The 23697-nt window shown below is 40.5% G+C and overlaps 2 protein-coding genes across 2 annotated transcripts; both read left to right on the top strand.

Moving 5' to 3' along the window:
- The first annotated feature begins 2999 nt into the window (after positions 1-2999).
- On the top strand, positions 3000-8233 carry LOC124138370. Its single transcript, XM_046504981.2, has 4 exons — positions 3000-3165; positions 5903-6125; positions 6553-6729; positions 7617-8233. Exons 1-4 carry the CDS (start codon positions 3087-3089, stop codon positions 7768-7770), a joined length of 633 nt encoding a protein of 210 aa, XP_046360937.2. The 5' UTR covers positions 3000-3086; the 3' UTR covers positions 7771-8233.
- Positions 8234-14595: 6362 nt separating this feature from the next.
- Positions 14596-18493, top strand: LOC124138361 (glutathione S-transferase 1-like). Its single transcript, XM_046504969.2, has 4 exons — positions 14596-14768; positions 16704-16926; positions 17361-17537; positions 18025-18493. The coding sequence occupies exons 1-4, from the start codon at positions 14690-14692 to the stop codon at positions 18176-18178; spliced, it is 633 nt and encodes a 210-aa protein (XP_046360925.2). The 5' UTR covers positions 14596-14689; the 3' UTR covers positions 18179-18493.
- Positions 18494-23697: the final 5204 nt, after the last annotated feature.

The raw sequence follows: 23697 nt of genomic DNA, 5'->3' as shown, positions 1-23697 counted from the left end.
TATTTCGTCATATTCGTGTGATAGTTAGGGTTTAGCATTGTTTTTCAAGAAACAAAACACGCAAGAACGGAGTAATAAAAAATTACCTATTCGTCTTTCATTGTATGCTGGTATTAAATAATGATTTTCATTTTCAGATGAAAGCTAACTAATTAAGCATTAACAAATATATCATCAAAACGTAACCAAGAAGGTATTTATATTATTCTTTTAAATTTATAAATGTTATGTTCTTGTTCTTTTAAAATTCAAAATCATCCTATAAATTTAATAAATAAGAGCAACAATCATCAAAATATCCTAGATTTTATGTGAAACTAAAGCTGAAAATATTTATTGTGTATGTTATTGATATATACCTGATCACATTCAGGAAAGCATGAATGTTATTTTGAAACAACATTTATCACGTCCATTTTCGCGCACCTGTTGTTGAAGGTGGTCATTGCGATATCTCCAGACATAGAATCTATTGAGTCGGACATAGTTATCATTCATCAATGAACTGGCTGCAAAAAATAAGGATAATTGTACGGATGGTATACAGCTGCATACAGATATTGTTAAGATATTTTTGTTGCTTTTTACTGATGATGTAGTCCTCTTCTCTAGTACGATAAAAGTTTTACAGAATTTGATAGATCAACTGGAGTTGTACTGTTCTAATTGTAAACTCAAGTGAACACTGAGAAAACGAAAGTGTTAGTTTTTAAAAAGGGAAATAAACTATCAAATAGGGAAAATGGTTCTTCAACCGTAACTATTTGTCACTTCTTATAAATAGCTGGGGGTAACTTTCACATGCAGATTAACGTGGAATTACCACACCGGTAATGCAGCAATGCAGGCAAAAAAGATACTAATGGGAATCTTACATAGTTTAAAAACTTTCACTGATCTTTCCTATCAAACCTTTTTTTAAATATTTGATACAAAAATTAATCCAATTCTTTTATATGGAGCAGAGGTCTGGGGTCATACTGAATACAGAACTATTGAACTGGTCCATCTATATGCTTGTAAACGATTCCTTGGCGTAAAAAGCTGTACATCGAGTGTTATGGTATGTGGTGAATGTGGACGTGTACCAATTTACATATTTAAACATATTAGAGTTATCAAGTATTGGTTCAAGATTCTAAAAATGCCCATTGATAGATTACTTAGAAAATGTTACGATATGATGTAATTGTATGAAAAACATGAAATCCGCAATTCGGTATATGATGTAAAGTCGTTATTAAATGAATGCGGCTATGGGTATGTTTGGCATAATCAATGTGTACCTAATAATCCAGATTCGTTTTTAGTATCTATACGCCAAAGACTTAAGGATAATTACTTACAAAAATGGTCATCGCATGTTTTAAGTTCAGAAAAATGCAATTATTACAAGCTTTTTAAACAACTATTTCCCCAGAATACTATTTGTTTAATATCAATTTTAAAAGGTTTAGAATAAGTTTAGCACAATTTAGATGCAGCTCTCATAGACACAGAAACAGAGCCAGAGAATTGGGAAAATGTGAGCAATGTGGTTTAAATGTGATTGAAGATGAGTTTCATTTTCTGTTAGTTTTTCCAAAATACGACCACCTAAGAAGAATATATATTGATCTGCCTTTTTATGAACATCCCACTCAACAAATATTTATATCGATCATGTCAACAACTGATAAAGATACTCTAAAATCTATCAATGTTCATGCCGAGTTAATTAGAATATGACCTGTTAAACGGATCTGTAACCACTCCCGAAAACAGAATTGTACAATGGGCCTGAGGCCTTTCAGTATGAAATAAAACTTATCCTTAATAATATGCCAATTATATCGTCAAAGTCACATTGTTATTTCATATAAGCAAAAACTACTGATACCATGTACTGATTTGTGTTTTTTTCTGGGTGTGACAGACGAAACATTTCCAAATTTACTGTAAATATTTCATAACGAAGGATTATCAGAAGACTACCCCTGTCTGTGACATCACATCGTGTGACCATTGCACTTCCTGAAAAATTGCAGATTTCGCGATCTTTATTTTCGTTTCTCTTTCGTCATATTAAACTGAAAATGACAAATGAAATACTCGTCGAATTTGAAGATCGTCCACTTTCGCAAAGGTATATATATGTATATGAAGTCAATGCAAACTTTGTTGATATCAAAAAAGCAATATTTTATGCTGAGGTCGGGCGAAGCGCGCCATGTTTTCGTACGTCTGCTAGTATTACGACAAGGGATTTGAATGTTTGAATATAAAAAAAATATTCATCAAAACACTTGAAATTAGGTTTGGCGAATATTTATAAGTCGATTATTGTATCTTCCAAATTTTATTACATGACACGTCAGATTAACCCTGATATTCTCATTTACGCAACTGACATGATGACCTCGAAAATTAAGTTTGGATAATAACTTTACTGAAATGATTCATAATTTACCATCGCGCTATTGTTTGCCGATAACAAGATACGAATTTATACTCAGTTAAATTTAAAATATCAGATGTGATTGTTTGAATCAATTTGCACAAGTTAAACGATTTAAACAGGTTCCTAATACGAAGTGCATCTCACCTACAATAAAATAATTCAGGTAAGTTCAAGAAAATTTACAAATTTTATGTTCACTTTTGTCTTAACCTCTGTATGTTTGAAAATGTCAGGATATTTTTATATGACAATGTGTAATTTTCTCTCAGGTATTAATGTGCAAAATATTGGTTCAAATGTCCCTTGTTTAATGAAGCACCGACCGTTTGAAATCACCCACCCTCTTGACAGCGCCTTATACTAAAATTAATCCAGCAGGCAGGGCTAAGAAGTGTGAAAATATTTCAGCAGCCCATAGTTCACGACCAATCGAAAGATAAAAACAGCACAATTGACGATGTATACCTTTCCCTTTCACAATGGACTGGTGAGAGTCATTCGTCAAACTCGCCCCTTTCCGTAACCTATTCGGCTTGTCCCGGAATAACACGAGAATGGATGAGACCACAACCGTCTATTCAGTCAGACGCAAGGCGACCTTCTCCTAAGCGTGTACTCTTAACAGCTATTTGTTCAATCGACAAACATGGCGGGAGACTCGGGAAAGATGAAAATGTACTGGTATCCCACCTACCGGTCTGTGCGAACAATATGGCTTATCAAAGGTAAGTGCTTGTACGTTAAAGTACGTTATCTTCAAATAATGACAAGGTACAACCTCCTTTCAAAACGGCACAAGTTTCCAAACGAATCATCAATTCTGCTGAATCATTATCATGAAACGATTGCTTCGTGTGATATAGCGAGGAGGGAGGGGGGAGGAGGGGGAGTTACTTCCCCTACTGCTGCCGTCTGTTTAGGCAGGTGCGAGCTAGGTGTGTACTGTTATAAACAGCAACTTGCCAGAACGGGCTACACTGGAAAGCTGATAGTTTACTGGTATCGTGTTCAACTCTTTTTTCAAAATCCTTGATCCGCGCCCGAACAATCAGTACTAACAAAAAAAAACATACAATGGCACGCGTGTTTCAAAGGAAACAGCAAATCTGCTAAATCACGATTTTTTGCATACCAGCTGGCTGTCAGGGGTGTATATGAGTGAGTGAGTGAGTGAGTTTGGTTTAACGCCGCTTTTAACAGTATTCCAGTTATATCACGGCGTGTCAGCTTAATGTGGGAGAAACGCCCGAAGTGATGCAGGTCTCAGACGTTTAGCACTTCGGTGAAACCCACGAGCACGGGTACGTTGCTGACAAACCTAGAAACATAATCGGGGCGAACCGGGATTCGAACCCACAATCAGGGTGTATATGAAGGTAGGATGCTTCAATAAGTCTTCTGTACACTGCCGCCTCCATGGTTTAGTGGATACAGCGTCCTCCCAGAAGGCGGAAGTTCCTTGGTTCGATTTCCTGTCCTCCTAAATACAGCCTTACTTGAACTTCAAGGTCAAGTTTAGTGACACAGTAGCAGAGACAAATAAACTTTCTTGTTTCATCTGTGTGAACACTTAGGAACGTGACAATGAATACCTGAGCACGTGCAGCTTGTATTGTAAGAAACGTGATTCACGGATATTGAACACCTGTGACAAACAATAAACCTTGTAAGTAATTGTTGTTTCCCTGCCTGGTGTTCGGCTTAAGGGACCGTTCAGCGTGTCAGCAATCTTGCTGTAATTTTCCCAACCTTGCGCGAGGTGGGTGGTTATCAAGTGTACGATTTTGATTTGGTGCGTTAAACACATCTAGCATACTAATACCCCGTTCACATGCGCCTACATATGTGTGTATATGTGCATACTAGTGTAGAAATACATACGTGAGTATGCTTGTCATGTGAACGCGTTTACTCATGTGTGTATATTTGCATCATGTCTGGAGCAGGTGCAAATATAGATGTTAATTTGCACTGTGTGTATATGTTGCAATGTGAACGTTCATGTAAACTTTGGAGGATGATTTTATGAATTTCTGTTCTTTTGCAAACACCAAACAAATTGTCAACAGTCGCCAACTTTTATGCGTATATACAGAGTTGAGCGGACGGTGTTTTCTTTTGATTTCAATGAGTCAAAACGTTGTGTACAAATTAAATCAAACACATGTTGCTTCACGCGAAAATTTCGGTTAAGTAACTCTCTTCTCATTCAACTTTGATTGAAAATGATAGTAAATGAACATATAAACATGTATGTATAGTTACACATGTGTAAAATTAATTACGTCAGTAAATGTTGTGCATGTAAACAGGGTATTAGTGGGGGTATTCATGTCACACTGCGGCATGGCATCTCAGTGGGCTAGCTAGCACTATAAGATCGACTAGAACAAGCAGACACACACATACACACACACACACACACACACACACACACACGCACACATATATGCATGCACGTTGTTATATAATCTTGGACTTTACACCCATTATATGTCACCACACTTTCAAAACTGATAACGGTTCGCGTTTCAAAACAAACAAACCAATCGTGCTGAATCATGCCGTGCACGGAACAAGAGCAAATATGCGAGTCGTGTTTGTATTGGCTTTGATTGATGCGGATTCCGTGTTACTTCCACTACACTTATTCTGCACACGGAGCAGTGCAGAGTACAAATACACTTCAGCCGCCAGCTTCAGAAATTCATATGAAACTATATATTTGGCATCTAAAACTGCGAAACGCGGGTGTCGGATGTGAGATTGAACCATAGTCTAAGCACTCTATCCATAGAGTAAATACAACTACGGTCAACGCCCTCACACGCAACGGGCACTCTCAGCGGTATGCATTGAATTAAACATATACTCTTAAAATGGCTTGGTCTGTGTACATTCATAAAGTGGAGGGTCGACCTACTCCTTAGGCGCTTGACTTCAAGAGCAACCAGCACGAAGGGAGCACATTGCGAAATTTTGCCGGATTTTTCAATAAATGTGCAAGTCTTTTCACCAGGCTTACAAATACGAACTGTGGTTACTTCATGCCCTGAACTTTACATGACTCGACCAATAACTACCTTTTTACATCCTTTAGGAATAATGTCTTATAATAAATTTTCGGTACTGTGTTTCGTTTGTTCATATAGCCAAATATGGTTATATTTAGTTTCCTTGAAAAGGAATTAGTCGGTAAGATGTCGGTGATTCATTAAAGGTGTGGTCGTACTTTCATCATGTTACCCTTATTTATTTGAACGAGAAGATGGAAGAATTGCTTTAGCCAAATTAAGGCGACCTTGGCCTTCACGCACATCCTCGATTGTCCAGTGTAGCCTGGATCTATTTCTCAGGTTTATTAACACATTGATACGCTGTATATTCGAGGATGTGACGACAAATGCCGAGACTACAGTCGTGTTTTTTTACATACAAAATATGAATCTTTATTAATTGTAGAACTGAACGCAGAGAAAGACTTTGATTTGGTCCGCTTCTGTCCCGGGGACGACGCGGCTGCTGATGTCGCCTACCGCAGGGACGTCCACCCCCACTGCACCATCCCTGCTCTAACTGGTGCAGGAAATATGCCCATCCTGGAGTCTGGAGCCATCTGCTTGTACCTGGCCGATAGATACGGCAAACTCGTGCCTGACCCCAAGGACAGGGCAGATTACTACAGGTACTTGTCATACTGCATCAAGTGAGTGAGTGCCATCATATTGCTGGGAAATTGCTACAAGGGGCGTAAAACTCAACACACTCACTCACGTCGTTATACTGCCCCACTTTAGAAGGATGCCCCATGGTCGTAAAAATGTTTTAAACTCTCCGATACGATAGCTCTGAGAGTGAAAATATGTCGACACCTATACTGGAGGTCGCGTCAAGTGAACTTTCAGCTCAGTCAGTCATCGTCGAGGTTTCAAGATTATGAGCGAGTCTATCTGATAACTCTTTCACGAAAACGGACCAGTTGCGGATGTAAATAATTAAAGCCAAGCCATTATATTGTATGGAGGTGTCGTCAAATCTTCACACAGAGAGGTATCGAATCGGAGTAAAACATCTGATTTTAGTGACGCCCCTGTATGCCCGTTGTGTTTCAGCTTCATCCTCTACGTCACGTCCACCATCGACGGGATCCTGGACTTCTTCTACGAACTGTGGAACCTTAACATGACGTTCACCGAGGACAAGGTCAAGAAGATGAGAGATAGGTTCAACGCTTGCCTAGACTTTATCACCAGGAGGTTGGAGGGCAGGCAGTTCATCTGTGGAGACAAGTAATACTAATATTCCTTTTGTATGTAAGGTGAGGTGAGGGTTTAACGTCGCTTTCAAGGTTATTGCACTTATATAGCGACGTGCATGCACGTGTGTGTGTGTGTGTGTGTGTGTGTGTGTGTGTGTGTGTGTGTGTGTGTGTGTGTGTGTGTGTGCCTGTGTGTGTCTGTGTGTGTCTGTGTGTGTGTGTGTGTCAGTGTGTGTGCCTGTGTGTGTGTCTGTGTGTGTGTCTGTGTGTGTGTCTGTTTGTCTGTGTCTGTGTCTGTGTCTGCGTGTACTAGTCCGGACCAATGCCGATTTTATAATGCTAGTCCACTGAGTTATCATGCCGCAGTTTAACATGAAAACCCCACTCACACACAGTATACTAACTCCGAGCCGACCAGTCCTTATTTTAGCCCCTTAATGCCGAGCTCCGGGCAAGGTAACAACAAGTACTATCTTTGAACGTCTTTTGGTATGACGCGGCCGGGGATCGAAACCCTGATCTTCCGCTCTCCGGGCAGACGCTCTACCACTAGACAACGGAGGCGAGCTATTCCTTTTGTAGCCAATGTAAAGATATTTCAAAGCGCTGTGAGTTGAGTTCAGCAAAATTGTGGCGCGAGGGCTGCGAACGATACAAATCCCCGACTAACTACCTATCGATCCATAAAATATGGACTATATGGTTCCTTCACGCCCTTGTACCTGCACAAGTGATACAGGAGCCCATGCCTGTCTTTCGAGCCGACTGTAGTTGTCACTTTTTTCATGCTCGATTATTTACTGGCGTCTTGATATAGCTGGAACATTGCTGACTTTGGCGTGAAACAACATTCACTCACTTCACACTCAAGATTTGCTCCATATTTTGACGTATTTTTAATTGGATTATTTATCCCAGGTTCACTGCAGCTGACTGCGTCCTTGGCTACGTCACTTTCTACGCAACGGTGTTGAAGGACGGAGAGTTGCTTGCCAACCATCCCACCATCCGGGAGTACCGCGACCGTCTCCAAGCGATGCCAAGCTACCAAGCCACTGTCAATATGAAGTAGTTCCTCAAGCCACCCATGCCTAGTGACCAACCATTTTGGTTTTACAGTAAACTACGGTTATAACGAACTCAAAGAGACTACTAATTTGAGTTCGTTATAACCGTAGTTCGTTATAAGCACATATACAGCATGACTACAGCAAGTAGTCGTGACCAAAAAGTAAGGTCGTTATATCCGTCATTTCGTTATAAGCGTGTTCGTTATAACCATAGTTTACTGTATTAGACACTACAACAAAATTCAATCGCTTTGTCAAGTCATACAATATGTTTCTCTAAACACAGAAACCAAACAATGTTTAGAACATATTTCTGTGTATACAATATCCACAATATAAAGTCTAGGCCTTAATTATTTACATCCGGAACTGGTCCGTTTTCGTGATAGTGTATACATGTATTTTGATTCCCGTGATTAATATATGTGATATAGATTCAGTGCATAATGTAGACAAAAAAATTAACTCTTGTTTTGTGTTGTGTGTGACTGGAAAAATACGAGTTGGGGGATCTTCTTATTGTGACTGAACACAACGTTTCTCGGTGTGACTAACTTCTTTCCCAGTTCATTGACATGAAACATGAAGGGAGAATATAGACACATATACGAGTGGGTGAATGGTCGTTTACGTCATATAGCAATGTCGTCAGTATATATCACAGCGGCCTGTAAGTAATCAAGTCTGGAACAGAGAAACCTGTGGCACATAATCAGTCAGGTCAGACATTGTAACCATCCGATCCTCAGTAGTTACCTTTTGCGACAAGAACTGAATACTGGTGACCTGGAAACGGAAACTATTGTTAAAACAGAAAAAGACTTTCTGCAAGGAAGAATGAATGAATAAGTGCATTGGGTTTAATTAGGGATGCTGGCGAAATGGGGCGGCTGTATGGAAAAGTGGAGCATTTTGGATGAAGAAAGTGTAGCAGGGGACGATCGTCAAATGATTCCGGATATACAAATGAGCATGTCAGGAAATAATCAACCATAATTGTCGTAAAATCGAGTGCGCATGACCGTCTTTCAACATTTGACAAGGTACATTTTCATATCACCATTCGTAGGAATGTGTTCATCACAGAAGAAACAGGCACATAGACATGTTGGTGAAACCCGGAAACATTAGTATGGTGGTTGCATACTTGTGATCATAATTTGGGATCCAAACCCACGACTTGCCGATCCTGGTACAGTACAGCTAAGTAGTTCTGTACAGGGAATGCAGCGGCACATAAACTGTGACTGCTTGACCTGTAACCTGTTAAGTTTCGAAAACTCCAGGTAAGAGGACTCGGCGTTGTTTCTCCCGCCTATCTTCCTTCCCCCGTGAGGGGCACGGATGGAACAATTAGGCGCAAATGTCACTGTGGAGAGTTGCGTCTCTTGAGTGTGCCAGACACCTATGACAGTGTGCTCGAATCCTTTTTTACACTGATTATGTTTCTTGGTTCTTACTTAAGCTAAAAAATTTATCCCAAATCATGAACTAAAAGAAACGTATGCACCCGTCACAAAATCACCATCTGAAACCACCACAAAACGTCCCACTTTGCTAGTCACCACTCAATCCATAAATTGCCAATCAGATCTTACATGGATGAAAACCGATACTCCACAGTTGTATCCACCTGAACAATCAACACAAACGCCAGAGACAGTTCCCAACACGTCTCAAATTCAACCATCTTGTGATCAGGACTCATCTCACACAGTTTCAGTGATGTTGTCTATCCTATTCAGGTTTTTTTCTGACGTTTTAAAAGAAATTGCTGATGAATGTATACCCAGATCCTCTACAAATCCACATATACGAAAACCATGGTTTAACACCGATTGTAAACAAGCTAGGAAAGTTAGGAAAAAGACAGTATTTTCGTCATCATCCAACTGTCCTCAATTTAAATAAATTTGAAATTTGAAATGCAAAGGCTCGTCGTACGTTCAAACAAAATAAACGCCAATCTTGGCGGAACTATGTTTCTAAACCAAATTCACGTACACCAATGTCTAAGGTTTGAAATGGTTCAAGGAATAAGAGGTAAAGGTTTCAAATCTAGTGTTCACCATCTTGAAGAGGGTGACACATTACTTACTGATAAATCTGATATAGCCAATAAATTAGGAGAAACTTTAGCTAAGCATTCTTCGACATCTAATTATGTACAAAAAAAATTAAGAAATGTAAAGACCAACTAGAAATAAAGTAAAATTGACTTTAACTCTGATAATGGTGAAGATTATAGTGATATTTTTTCCAATTCATGAGCTAAATACTGCTTTGGGGCAAGCTCATGATACTGCTACAGGTGCTGATAATATCTACCATCTGTTACTTAAACATTTACCTGAATCCTGTTTAGAAACACTATTAAATATATTTGATAATATCTGGACAACTGGTAATTTCCCTTCGTCATGGCAGAATGCTGTTATCATTCCAATTCCAGAACCTGGTCGGGATCACACTGATCCTTCAAATTATAGGCCAATATCGCTTACTAGCTGTGTTTGTAAGACAATGGAAAGAATGGTCAATAAAAGATTAATATGGTACTTAGAAACAAATAATCTGACAACAAATATTCAATGTGATTTCAGGAAAAATAGAAGTACTTTTCACCATTTAGTTAGATTAGAATTATTTGTTAAAAATGTTAACATCAATAAACACCACACCGTAACTATATTTTTCGATTTAGAAAAAGCATACGATACGACCTGAAAACATGGAATTTTAAAGGATCTTCATGAGATGGGGTTGAGAGGCCGTTTGCCTTCTTTTATATCTCAGTTTTTAACAGATACGTGTAAGATCCACTTTGTCTGATTTTTACGATCAAGATCAAGGTGTCCCCAAAGGTAGCATCTTATCAGTAACGTTGTTTAGTATAAAGATTAATAGTTTAGCTAAGGTTTTGAATGACTCCATTGATGTGTCGTTATTTGTTGACGATTTTAATATATCATGTCGAGGCAGAAATATGCACACGATTGAAAGACAGTTGCCACTTTGTCAAAATAGAATCAATGTTTGGGCAGAGCAGAACGGCTTTAAGTTTTCTAAATCTAAAACTAATTTTATCCATTTCTGTCGAAAATATAAACCACATAGGGATCCAGAATTACATCTAGCTGGAACTCCAATTAAAGTCGTAAAAGAAGCTAAATTTTTAGGAATAATTTTTTTATCATTACCTTTCTTTCTTACCCACATTGATATATTTGAAAGTGAAATGTCTGAAGGCACTAGATTTATTAAATGTCGTTTCTAATTTCAAGTGGGGAGGAGATCAGACGACCCTCCTTCACTTATATAGATCACTTGTCCGTTCTAAACTCGACAATGGCTCCATCATCTATATGGTGGAGCCTGTAAAAGCAATCTTAAACTTTTAGATTCCATCCACCATCAAGGTCTAAGATTCTGTCTTGGATCTTTTAGAACATCTCCTATTGACAGTTTGTACATTGAGGCTGATGAACCTTTTCAATACAAAGTCATCCCTTATTCCACCACTCAGAATCAGAATTAAACCTTTTATTTCTGCTGCAAAAATCGAAGTCGAAAATATATCTCCTTTCCGCCTGATTTCTTTTCCTCCTTGGCAGCTGGTTAAGCCACAGGTGAATCTTACATTAACTAAACTAAAGAAATCTGACACTAATCAACTACAATATCACCAATAATATTACAGTGAAGGTGTGAATATAATACTTAGAAAGTAATATTTACAGATGGATCCAAGGATGGAGGTGCTGTTGCCAGCGCAACCATCATTGGATCCAGAAACATATCAACCAGATTTCCAGATGACTCTTCAATTTTTACAGCAGAATCGAAGGCTATATTAACTGCTCTAAACTATATAAATAGCCAGTTGACACATAAGGAATTTATTTTCAGACTCTTTGTCCTGTCTTCAAACAATAAAAAATGTGTCATGTCAACATCCAATTTTACTCGAAATAATCGAACTGCAAAATAATCTTGCAACTGGCCAATACGACATCGTCTTTTGTTGGTTACCCAGCCATGTTGGTGTCGTTGGTAACGTTTCTCATTTTTAAGTTCTCATTTTATTATTGGTTAAAGGAAATTAAATTGTTTCATAAATTTTGATTGCTGTATTTTGTAAATAGATGAATAAACTTTTACAATTGGTAGTATAAATCAGTAGCTGAGATTGTTAGTGGCTATATCCTTGAAGGGGATTAAAGTAGTGTAAAATTATTGTCCCCCTGAGAGGGTATGTAAGACCACGTCTTATGATACAAGCGATTTTGGGGAGACGGTGACGAATAATTGATCACACGCAAAGCCATAAACATTGTCACCAACCTCTGTAGCCGCAAGATACCACAGATACCACAGCCCCCCTGTCAACTACCAGATAAGAGGTGGAAAGGGTTAAATGTGAATCCATTAGAGTGAGGATGGCACATGAAAGATAGACGTTGCTTATTCAGTCAGATCAGCCTGCAGCACCTTCTGCACTCCTTGATATCATCTACTGTAATTTCAAAATTGAATGCAACACACGAAGATGCACTTGCCGGAAATATAGTCTCACTTGCAGTGCCGTGTGCGGGGAATACCATGGTACAAGCTGTACCAATAAACTGTTACCAGACTTCTCAGGGGATGACAAACCTGTTGAGACTTTCGAGGTACATGTAAATAATGACCCTGCAACGACAAGCTACAGCATTCACTGCCACATTTTTTCCACTGTTCATCGCGTAATAATTTTCATGAATCACACAATTACGTAACGGAATGAGCAGTGGATAAAAGGTTTCAGATTTATCTCCAAATATTGGTATTTGGTGGTGATATTGAATTTCCGCAAATGAACTACAAGAGAAATAACTCATCGACTTCTTGTGAAACAACTGGTTTGGGTTAATTCTGAGAGGACCTCATATAGATCATACTTGTTTCAAACAAGTATTCCAACAAGTATTTAATTGCCGTAAAAGGCGAGTATGCTTGTCGTAAGAGGCGACTAACGGGATCGGGTTGTTAGGCTCGTTGACTTGGTTGATGCTTGTCATCATATCCCAATTGCGTGGATCGATGCTCATGATATCAATGACTGGATTGTCTGGTCCATACTCGATTATTTACAGACCGTCGTCATATACCTGGCATATTGCTGAGTTAGGCGTTAAACAACAAACAAACAAACAAATCCAACAAGTATTTACATGAAGGAAAACGAAACTTGTTATAGCGTTTATTGTCATGTTGATAAGTAGATTCAGACAATAACAATCAACATTGATATCTACACTTGCCGAAACATGGCATTTGAGAGATACATATTGCTTTTTGGTGGTTATATTGGATTTATGCAAATGATTGACTATTCTATATGCATCCTTGGGTCTGTTTACCCCAATGTAGAAGTTCAAATCACTCAAATATGTCATCAGATGTATTGATATTCTACGTCTAGCCAACAAACTCTTGGCGGCCATCTTGATAGTTTGGGCCACCGGGTGACGGTGACGGAGTTTCTATCTAAAAGTGTTGACTATACTTCCGTGAGTTAGTGTACCAAGTCATGTGCCTATAAGTCCAAGCACACTGTTTTAGAGTTAAAAGATTCAACAGTGTAAACACACATTTAGGAAACTTGTCGGCCATCTGGAAATTGGCGGCCATCTTAAATTTTTGCAGATTTGTCAATAGTCGAAAACGTTCAGCAGTTGTGTTTATATTTTTAGAAACACAATATGGCTATTTCGCAATACAACACATGTTTTTTTCATCAAAACATTGAACTTCATCTGAAATATGGAACATAAATTGATAATTGGTGGCCATATTGGATTATGCAAATTAGACATATTTCCCAAACTGGGATTGCTTGGGACTTTTAGTATGTTGTTTTCGGGACCTTGTAGAAATGCATTGTGGTGAAATAAATTCTGTTGCAATTTGTTCCAAGTTGAGTGAAAAAATGGCCTAGTTTGGCTGGACTACAGCTCGTGTTATTCCGGGACAAGCGGAATAGCGACTCGTGCCCCTCTCATTACCATTTTTGCGAGATTGAAATTTTCTTAAGAAAATACAGTAAAAGTGCTTGACTTTTACGGACCAGTTTTCTTTCAATGCGATGTACTGTGACATTATAAAGTGGTACATAGGTATGTATTATTGTATCTTCCAAATTTTATAACATGACACGTCAGATTAACCCTGATATTCTCATTTCCGCAACTGACACGATGACGTTTTAATTCTGTCTAACCTTTGGATAATAACTGATATGATTCATAATTTACCATCGCGCTATTTTTGTCGATAACAAAATGCGAATTTATACTCAGTTAAGATTTAAATATCGGAGACGTGATTCTTAAAATTTGCACAAGTTTTACGATTTAAACTGGGTCCTTATATAAAACGCATCTCACCTTAAATTACGTAATTCAGGTACATTCAAGAAAAATAACAAATTTATGTCTGTTTTATCTTAACCTCTGTATGTTTGAAACTGTCAGGATATTATATGACAATGTGTAATTTTCTCTCAGGTATAAATGTGCAAAATATTGGTTCAAATGTCCCTTGTTTAATGAAGCACCGACCGTTTGAAATCACCCACCCTCTTTACAGTGCCTTATGCTTAAATTAATCCAGCAGCCCATAGTTCACGACAAATCGAAAGATAAAAACCGCACAATTGACGATGCATGAATTTTCCTTTCACAATGGACTGGTGAGAGTCATTCGTCAAACTCGCCCCTTTCCGTAACCTATTCGGCTTGTCCCGGAATAACACGAGTTGGTCACGAATCGGTGAGAGTGGGGAGTTTCCTCCCCTGACTACCACCCTCTATTCAGTCAGACGCAAGGCGACCTTCTCCTAGGCGTGTACTCCGAACAGCTATTTTTCAATCGACAAACATGGCGGGAGACTCGGGGAAGATGAAAATGTACTGGTATCCCACCTACCGGTCTGTGCGAACAATATGGCTTATCAAAGGTAAGTGCTTTTACGTTAAAGTACGTTATCTTCAAATAATGACAAGGTACAACCTCCTTTCAAAACGGCACAAGTTTCCAAACTGTTATTATCAGCAACTTGCCAGGACGGGCTACACTGGAAAGCTGATAGCTTACTGATAGCATATGCAACTCTTTTTTCAAAATCATTGATCCGCGCCTGTCAGGGGTGTATATGAAGCTACGATGCTTCAATTAGTCTTCTGTACACTGCCGCATCCATGGTTTAGTGGATACAGCGTCGTTCCAGACAGCGGAAGCTCCTTGGTTCGATTCCCTGTCCTCCTAAAAAGAGCTTACTTAAACGTCAAGGTCAAGTTTAGTGACACAGGGGCAGAGACTAATGGCCTTTCTTGTTTCATCTGTGTGAACACTTAGGAACGTGACAATGAATATGAATACCTGGGCACGTGCAGCTTCTTTTGTAAGACACGTGATTCACGGATATTGAACACCTGTGACAAACAATAAACCTTGTAAGTAATTGTTGTTTCCCTGCCTGCTGCTCGGCTTAAGGGGCCGTTCAGCGTGTCAGCAATCTTGCTGTAATTTTCCCAACCCTGCGCGAGGTGGGTGGTTATCAAGTGTACGATTTTGATTTGGTGCGTCAAACACATCCAGCATACTAAGTGGGGATATTCATATCACACTGCGGCATGGTATCTCAGTGGGCTAGCTGGCACTATAAGATCGGCTAGAACAAGCAAGCAAGCAAGCACACACACACACACACACACACACACACACACACACACACACACACACACACACACACACACACACATATATATATGCATGCACGTTGTTATATAATGTTGGACTTTACACCCATTAGATGTCACCACACTTTCAAAACTGATAACGGTTCGCGTTTCAAAACAAACCACCTATCATGCTGAATCATGCTGTGCGCTGAACAAGAGCAAATATGCGAGTCGTATTTGTATTGGTTCGGCTTTGATTCATGCGGATTCCGTACTCGTCCGTGTTACTTCCACTGCACTTATTCTGCACAGGGAGCAGTGCAGGGTACAAATAAACTTCAACCGCCAGTTTAAAAAATTCACATGAATCTATCTGGCCTTTAAAATTGGGAAACACGGGTGTCGGATCTGAGATCTTGACTGGTATTTCACTATAGTCTATGCACTCTATCCATAGAGTAAAATACAACTACGGTCTACGCCCTGACATGCAACGGGCACTCTCATCGGTATGCATTGAATTAAACATATACCCTTAAAATGGCTTGGTCTGTGTACATTCATAAAGTGGAGGATCGACCTACTCCTTTGGCGCTTGACTTCAAGAGCAACCAGCACGAAATGGGCACATTGCAAAATTTTGGCGGATTTCACCAGGCTTACAAATGTGACCTGTGGTTGCTTCATGCCCTGAACTTTACATGACTCGACCAATAACTACCATTTTACATCTTTTCAATATTTGTTCGGGAAACTTGTTCCGAGAGTACAAAAGCACGCGTTTTGGTATTACACAATGTGTAATACACCTGTATGTTTATTAAAGGGGTGATCTCTTCACGGGCAAGTAATAAAATAGATTTTCGGTACTGTTTGTTCATATAGCCAAACATGGTTATATTTAGTCTCCTTGAAAAGGAAATAGTCGGTGATTCATTAAAGGTGTGGTCGTACTTTCATCATGTTACTCTTATTTATTTGCACGAGAAGATGGAAGAATTCCTTTAGCCAAATTAAGGCGACCTTGGCCATCACTCACATCCTCGATTGTCCAGTGTATCTTATTTCCATTCCATTATGAGAAATAGCCTGGATCTATTTGTCAGGTATATTAATACTCTGATACGCTGTATATTCGAGAATGTTACGACAGATGCCGAGACTACAAACGTTTTTGTCACATACAAAATATGAATCTTTATTAATTGTAGAACTAAACGCAGAGAAAGACTTTGATTTGGTCCGCTTCAGTCCCGGGGACGATGCCGCTGCTGATGTCGCCTACCGCAGGGACGTCCACCCCCACTGCACCATCCCTGCTCTAGTTGGTGCAGGAAATATGCCCATCCTGGAGTCTGGAGCCATCTGCTTGTACCTGGCCGATAGATACGGCAAACTCGTGCCTGACCCCAAGGACAGGGCAGATTACTACAGGTACTTGTCATACTGCATCAAGTGAGTGAGTGCCATCACATTGCTGGGAAATTGCTACAAGGGGCGTAAAACTCAACACACTCACTCACGTCGTTATACTGCCCCACTTTAGAAGGATGCCCCATTGTCATAAAAATGTTTTAAACTCTCCGATACGATACCTCTGAGAGTGTAAAATCTGTCGACACCTATACTGGAGGTCGCGTCAAGTAAACTTTCAACTCAGTCAGTCATCATCGAGGTTTCAAGATTATTTGTATGAGCGAGCCTATCTGATAACTCTTTCACGAAAACGGACCAGTTCCGGGTGTAAATAATTAAAGCCAAGCCATTATATTGTATGGAGGTGTCGTCACATCTTCACACAGAGAGGTATCGAATCGGAGTAAAATATCTGATTTTAGTGACGCCCCTGTATGCCCGTTGTGTTTCAGCTTCATCCTCTACGTCACGTCCACCATCGACGGGATCCTGGACTTCTTCTACGAACTGTGGGACCTCAACATGACGTTCACCGAAGACAAGGTCAAGAAGATGAGAGATAGGTTCAACGCTTGCCTAGACTTTATCACCAGGAGGTTGGAGGGCAGGCAGTTCATCTGTGGAGACAAGTAATACTAATATTCCTTTTGTATGTAAGGTGAGGTGAGGGTTTAACGTCGCTTTCAAGGTCATTGCACTTATATAGCGACGTGCATGCACGTGTGTGTGTGGGGGGGTGGGTGTGTGGGTGGGTGTGTGTGTGTGTGTGCGTGCGTGTGTGCGTGCGTGTGTGCGTGTGCGTGTTTGAGTGTGTGGGTGTGTGTGGGTGTGTGTGTGTGTGTGTGTGTGTGTGTGCCGCAGTTTAACATGAATACCCCACTCAGACACAGTATACTGACTCCAAGCCGGCCAGTCCTTGTTTTAGCTCCTTAATGCCGAGCACCGGGCAGGGTAACAACAAGTACCATCATTTTAACGTCTTTTGGTACGACGCGGCCGGGAATAGAACCCCTGATCTTCCACTCACCGAGCAGACGTTCTACAACTACATTCACTCACTTCACACTCAGGATTTGCACCATATTTGAAGTATTTTAATTGGATTATTTATCCTAGGTTCACTGCAGCTGACTGCGTCCTTGGCTACGTCACCTATTACGCAACGGTGTTGAAGGACGGAGAGTTGCTTGCCAACCATCCCACCATCCGGGAGTACCGCGACCGCCTCCAAGCGATGCCAAGCTACCAAGCCACTGTCAATATGAAGTAGTTCCTCAAGCCACCCGTGCCTTGTGACCAACCATTTTAGCTTTACTAGACACAACAACAACATTCAGTCACTTTGTCAAGACATACCATATGTTTCTCTAAACACAGAAACCAAACAATGTTTAGAAGACACTTCTGTGTATGCAATATCCACAATATAAAGTCTAGGCCTTAATTATTTACATCTGGAACTAGTCCGTTTTTCGTGATAGTGTTACATGCATTTTATTTATGAATTGATTCCCGTGATTCATATATGTGATACAGATTTAGTGCATAATGTAGACACACACAAATAAACTCTTGTTTTGTATTGTGTGTGACTGGTGACCTAGAAACGGAAACTATTGTTAAAGACTTTCTGCAAGGAAGAATGAATGAATAAGTGCATTGGGTTTAATTAGGGATGCTGGCGAAATGGGGCGGTTGTATGGAAAAGTGGAGCATTTTGGATGAAGAAAGTGTAGCAGGGGACGATCGTCGATTGATTCGGAATAAACAAATGAGCATGTCAGGAAATAATCAACCATAATTGCTGTAAGAACGAGTGCGCATGACCGTCTTTCAACATTTGACAAGGTACATTTTCATATTACCATTCGTAGGAATGTGTTCATCACAGAAGAAACAGGCACATAGACATGTTGGTGAAACCCGGAAACATTAGTATGGTGGTTGCATACTTGTGATCATAATTTGGGATCCGAACCCACGACCTGCCGATCCTGGTACAGCTACGTAGTTCTGTACAGGGAATATGGGGTGCGTAAACGATGACCGCTCGACCTGTTACCAATTTTCGCAAATCTATTTGTCATATATTATTTTTACTGTAAAGTTTCGAAACTCTCTCGTTGTGTGTGTGTGTGGGGGGGGGGGGGGGGGGGGGGGGGGGGGCACGGATGAACCATTTAGGCGCAAGTGGCACCGCAATTCTCTGTAGAGAGTTGCGTCCCTTGGATGTGCCAGTCAGTGCTCGAATCCCTGTTCACACTCACTATGTTTCCTGGTTCTTCAGCACCATACCAGTGAGTTTTACGAAAGTGGTGAGCGCGGACGACTTGCATTACCTCAGTTTTATCCCACGTCAAGCTGAAACGCCATGAAATAACTGACATTTTGTTCAAGCGGCGTGAAACCCACTCATACTTTCCCTCGGAAAACCTAACGCCGGAGCAAGCTGTATTCTATTCATACACACGACACAAAGTGACTATCTGATGTTTGTCGAACTTAAAGTCATGTATTTCAACCTACCGAGGGACATCAACAACAATGGTAAATATTATGCCGAAAATTGTCCAACATTCTTGCATCTCTACATCCTAGAATCTGTTGTGACTGGTCCATCCACTACACCACGGTGGCGGTCATGGGGATGTAACCTTGAACACAACAGCTCTGATTATCTATAGAAGATTTTGCTTGTTTGTTTGTTGTTTAACGCCGCACTCAGCAATATTCCATCTGTATGACAACAGTCTGGCAATAATTGAGCCCGGACCAGACAATCCAGTGATTGACATCATGAGCATCGATCTACGCAACTGGGATACGAGCCTAACCACCCGATCCCGTTAGTCGCCTAGCTCTTACGACAAGCAAAGTCGCCTTTTACGGCAAGCATGGCCAGGCTATATAGAAGTAGCGTATTTGACAGTGTGATGTCACTGTGCAATGTCTAGCAACGCTTCTTCTAGTTTCTGTTCTACTACATCGGATAACCATGCAGCGTGAGTAGGTAGATAACACATGTCTAGTGTTGACCGAGAGGGGCATATTAAATTTCCCTTGACTTTGTCCAGTTTCAGCAGATGATAATCCAGTGGTATTTTACTTGCATGTTGGTCTGTATTGCCAATGTGTTATCCCACCTCTAGTGCCTCAACTGAGCTATACTAAAGGCGACCCTGTGTGGGTAATTACGACGCATTCAATCTCATGAAAATCAGATCTTAGTTCTCGCTACCGCTAAACAAACGAGAACACAGATCTGAATTTAATGAGATTGCGACACTCTGCACACACAGTGTTGTTATACGGAATGCTTTTCTATTTACAATACAAATGGTTTACGGCCACATGAACTGTATTCCTATGGTCAGCTGGACATTCTGCTCCAGTTGGAAACTCGGTTGCTGGTAGCGTTTCGTCTTTAATGAAATCACTGCAGTTTAATATACATGGGAAATACTAATCGTGGCACTCGGGTCTAATCGCTTTTTTCCGCTGCCTGCCGTTGATACAGGCAAGTGCATGTCGTTGAATTGAGGCCTGAACAGGATTCTTGAGCCGAGCAACCTCCGATATCAAATGGATTGAGCCGAGCCGAGTGGTGATCAGATGGATACAGGGAGGTAACTCCTGTCACTTTGTCGTATATTTAACGACTATGCATGGTATGGGATTCTCGAGCCGAGCGAGTGGATGTTGCTTTCTCGCCATCGTTTTCGACAGTTGATATTGTATACAATGTGGTACATAATGATACGTGGGAAATGCCCTACTGTTTAGTTAGTATGCGGATAATATACATAAAACAGCGAGATTTGTATTGCGGATAGCTTCGGCAGTTTCCGCTGTCACAAACCGGTGATGAGCTGCAGTTGTTACCTCATGAAAAAAGATCCGACAACATTGTCCACGCGCGAATCTATTTCCTATTTCACCTTTATAATTTGGATAATTACTACTTTGCGAGTTGCGATTTGAAATTTGTAACTTGCAAATTGTGAAAAATAGTTTGATGATTTTATTTTGTGTATTGTACTTAGACTGCACATGCATAGTATACATAAATATATGCACAAAGAAAAAAGTTAAGCACACCCCTCTTTCTGAAATGTGACAAATGGCAAAAATCATGGCATGGGTTTACTGACCACAGGAGCTGGGCGATACCAATGTCATCGGATAGAACAAACATTTGACAACAAATAAAAAAGATATTGGTGGGTTGTGATAGACATTTACTGACAAAAACATCATGGTAACACAGGTACTGTTTTTGACCTTAGAAAATACCTTTAAAAAAGTATGGAGCTGCATGATTAAGTAAACGAGTTACGTTTAATGTTTCATGTGAAAATGTTCCTAAAAGTCTCTACTTGACATGACACGTGAAACAGATGAGTAGCGGGTATAACCGCCACGTGCCCGGATGACGCATTCCACCCCACGTCTCATGCCTCCAGTCAGACGTTGGATCTGTTGATGGGTCCTGATGCAATGCTGCTTCCATTTGGCGTAAATTTTGTATAGGAGGATCTCGTGCCTGTGTGCGCCGCCCCAGAATATCCCAAACATATTCATGGGGATTCAAATCTGGGCTCATTGCTGGTCAGGGTGGAGTCGTAATTGCATTGGCCTTCATGTAATCCACGACTGCATGCGAACGATGAAGCCTGGCATTGTCATCCAAGTACTGAGGTAGAGTAGCAAGAGGATGGATGTCAAAATTAGGAACGACGACTGGCCCTCAAAGCGTACTGGATGTAGTGAGCTCTTGTTAAGTTGCCCCTTATGATGACCAAATCCAACCTGCAGTCATGAGAGATACACCCCCAAACCATTACCGAGCCCCCGCCGTATGCAACAGTCGGTTTAATGTTCCTGGGGCGTAGGCCGTGTTCCGGTGCCTCCAAACTCTCGTTCTTCCATCAGTGACGTGGAGCAGAAAGCGACTTTCGTCTGACAAATGGATCCGTCTCCAAGTTCTCAGATTCCAGTTCTGTCGCGCAATACACCATGCTAAACGAGCAGCTTTGTGGTGACCTCTTAACGAGAGACGCTTTATGATTTGTCTAGCCCCCAGTCCTGCTGCTTTCAGCCCGTTCCTGGCGGTTCTGGTGCTGAAACGACGATTGGGCAACCACATCTGTTTCAGACGAGTACTTGTTAAAAGGGATTCGCGGCGTATGAGACGAAGAAGGTCCCTGTCTTCGCGATGTGTCGTCACAGGAGGTCTTCCGGATCTGGGACGGTCCTGTTCATCCCGGGTCTGAGCATGTTTCTCGACTTATCGGCTCACGACAGTGTGATGATACCCCAAATTCCTGCGTCATGCATGCCGATTATTTGCCATCTTGTGGCGTTTGATAATCGCCTTCGTGCCATGGTCACGCAACGCCATGGAATAACTGTTTAAAACCGAGCTTAAGAATGCAATTTTAACGTTTGGATATACTGCTTTCATAGATACTCGAGGGTAGCATGCTGCACGGGCATACCATGCATGGCACGTGAGCTTTCGTCACGCATGACTGATTACATCATCTCGAGAAAACATAATTCTTCCCGTAATTATATCTTTCATGACTGTTACAAATATTGGAACCAAACAATAATGAAATATATTAGGGTGTGCTTCACGTTTCTCTTTGTGTATATATTATACTTGAGAAGGAGACAGGTTTTATCAAGATAACTCGACTGCACAGTTGGGGAGCCAAAATGACAGGGATCTCAACCCACATGTCCTCTGTGAAATACAATGTGTGTACATGTATATATACAATTTGCATTTTTGACCTTCAGTTTTATTAATATTATTTGGTTGTAGATAGACCATGTATATTGAATAGTATATCATATATTAACTGTTGTCAGATTCTGAAAACTTTAAAATTCGATCCCGTATAGAGATTAATAAAAATAAAAACCACTATAATATATTCACGTACATTAGCCACAGTGAAGGTACCTCGCCTCCCGCAGGGTGTAAACGGGCACAAACGCAATTGTGAGTTACCTGTACTCGATCAAAGGTTTTAGTCCCTGGGTCTCTCCCCACTGTGAATGGTATCCTCAGTAAGTATACACTCACATTACTACATTAGCATATGTGACAATTATGGGTTCAATCGAGCATATATATGTTTTATCAGCCAGACATTTCTGACGGTGGTTACGCCCACCTGTGCGTCTCTATTGAGTGTGGCCATGACTACCGCAGCCTGACTATCAGCTCCTTTAAAGGGGGACACGGCTCGTGCAAAATGGCTTTCATGTCCTTTAAGCACCAATTTCTTTGCTGTTAGCTATAATTGTATGACGCATATTAATAAAACTATCAATGAGTACCCAAATAAATGAGATTTGTGTGTTTTTTTGTTGTCTAAGGCCACACTCAGCAATAGTTCAGCTATATGGCGGCGGTCTGTAAATACTCGAGTCTGGACCAAACAATCCAGTGACATCACGAGTGCTATCGTGTCCCACGCAAGTCAGTGAGCATGGCCGCCCGATCACGTTAGCATACAAGCATATAATAGTCACCTCTTACGACAAGCATGTGTTGCTGAAGACCTTTTATAACTCGGATGGTGTAGCCACGAGTGAAAATATCTCCATTTACCCCGTCACGAGATGAGAGAAACATGATATTTCACGAGACATGTGGAATATCCTATTTATTGTGATATACTTTTTGAGTATGTGTCTACCGGAAAATTAAATTATTTCATTACAAATGTAAAACCTTGAAACGTAAATTCTCCCTACCTAACACACATCTTCACC

This window comes from Haliotis rufescens, unplaced genomic scaffold, assembly GCF_023055435.1.
Source record: "Haliotis rufescens isolate VD_foot unplaced genomic scaffold, xgHalRufe1.0.p SCAF_40, whole genome shotgun sequence".
In the NCBI taxonomy this organism is placed as follows: Eukaryota; Metazoa; Mollusca; class Gastropoda; order Lepetellida; family Haliotidae; genus Haliotis; species Haliotis rufescens.
Note: the sequence above shows the minus strand (reverse complement) of the source record. Positions and strands in the feature narration are given on the sequence as shown.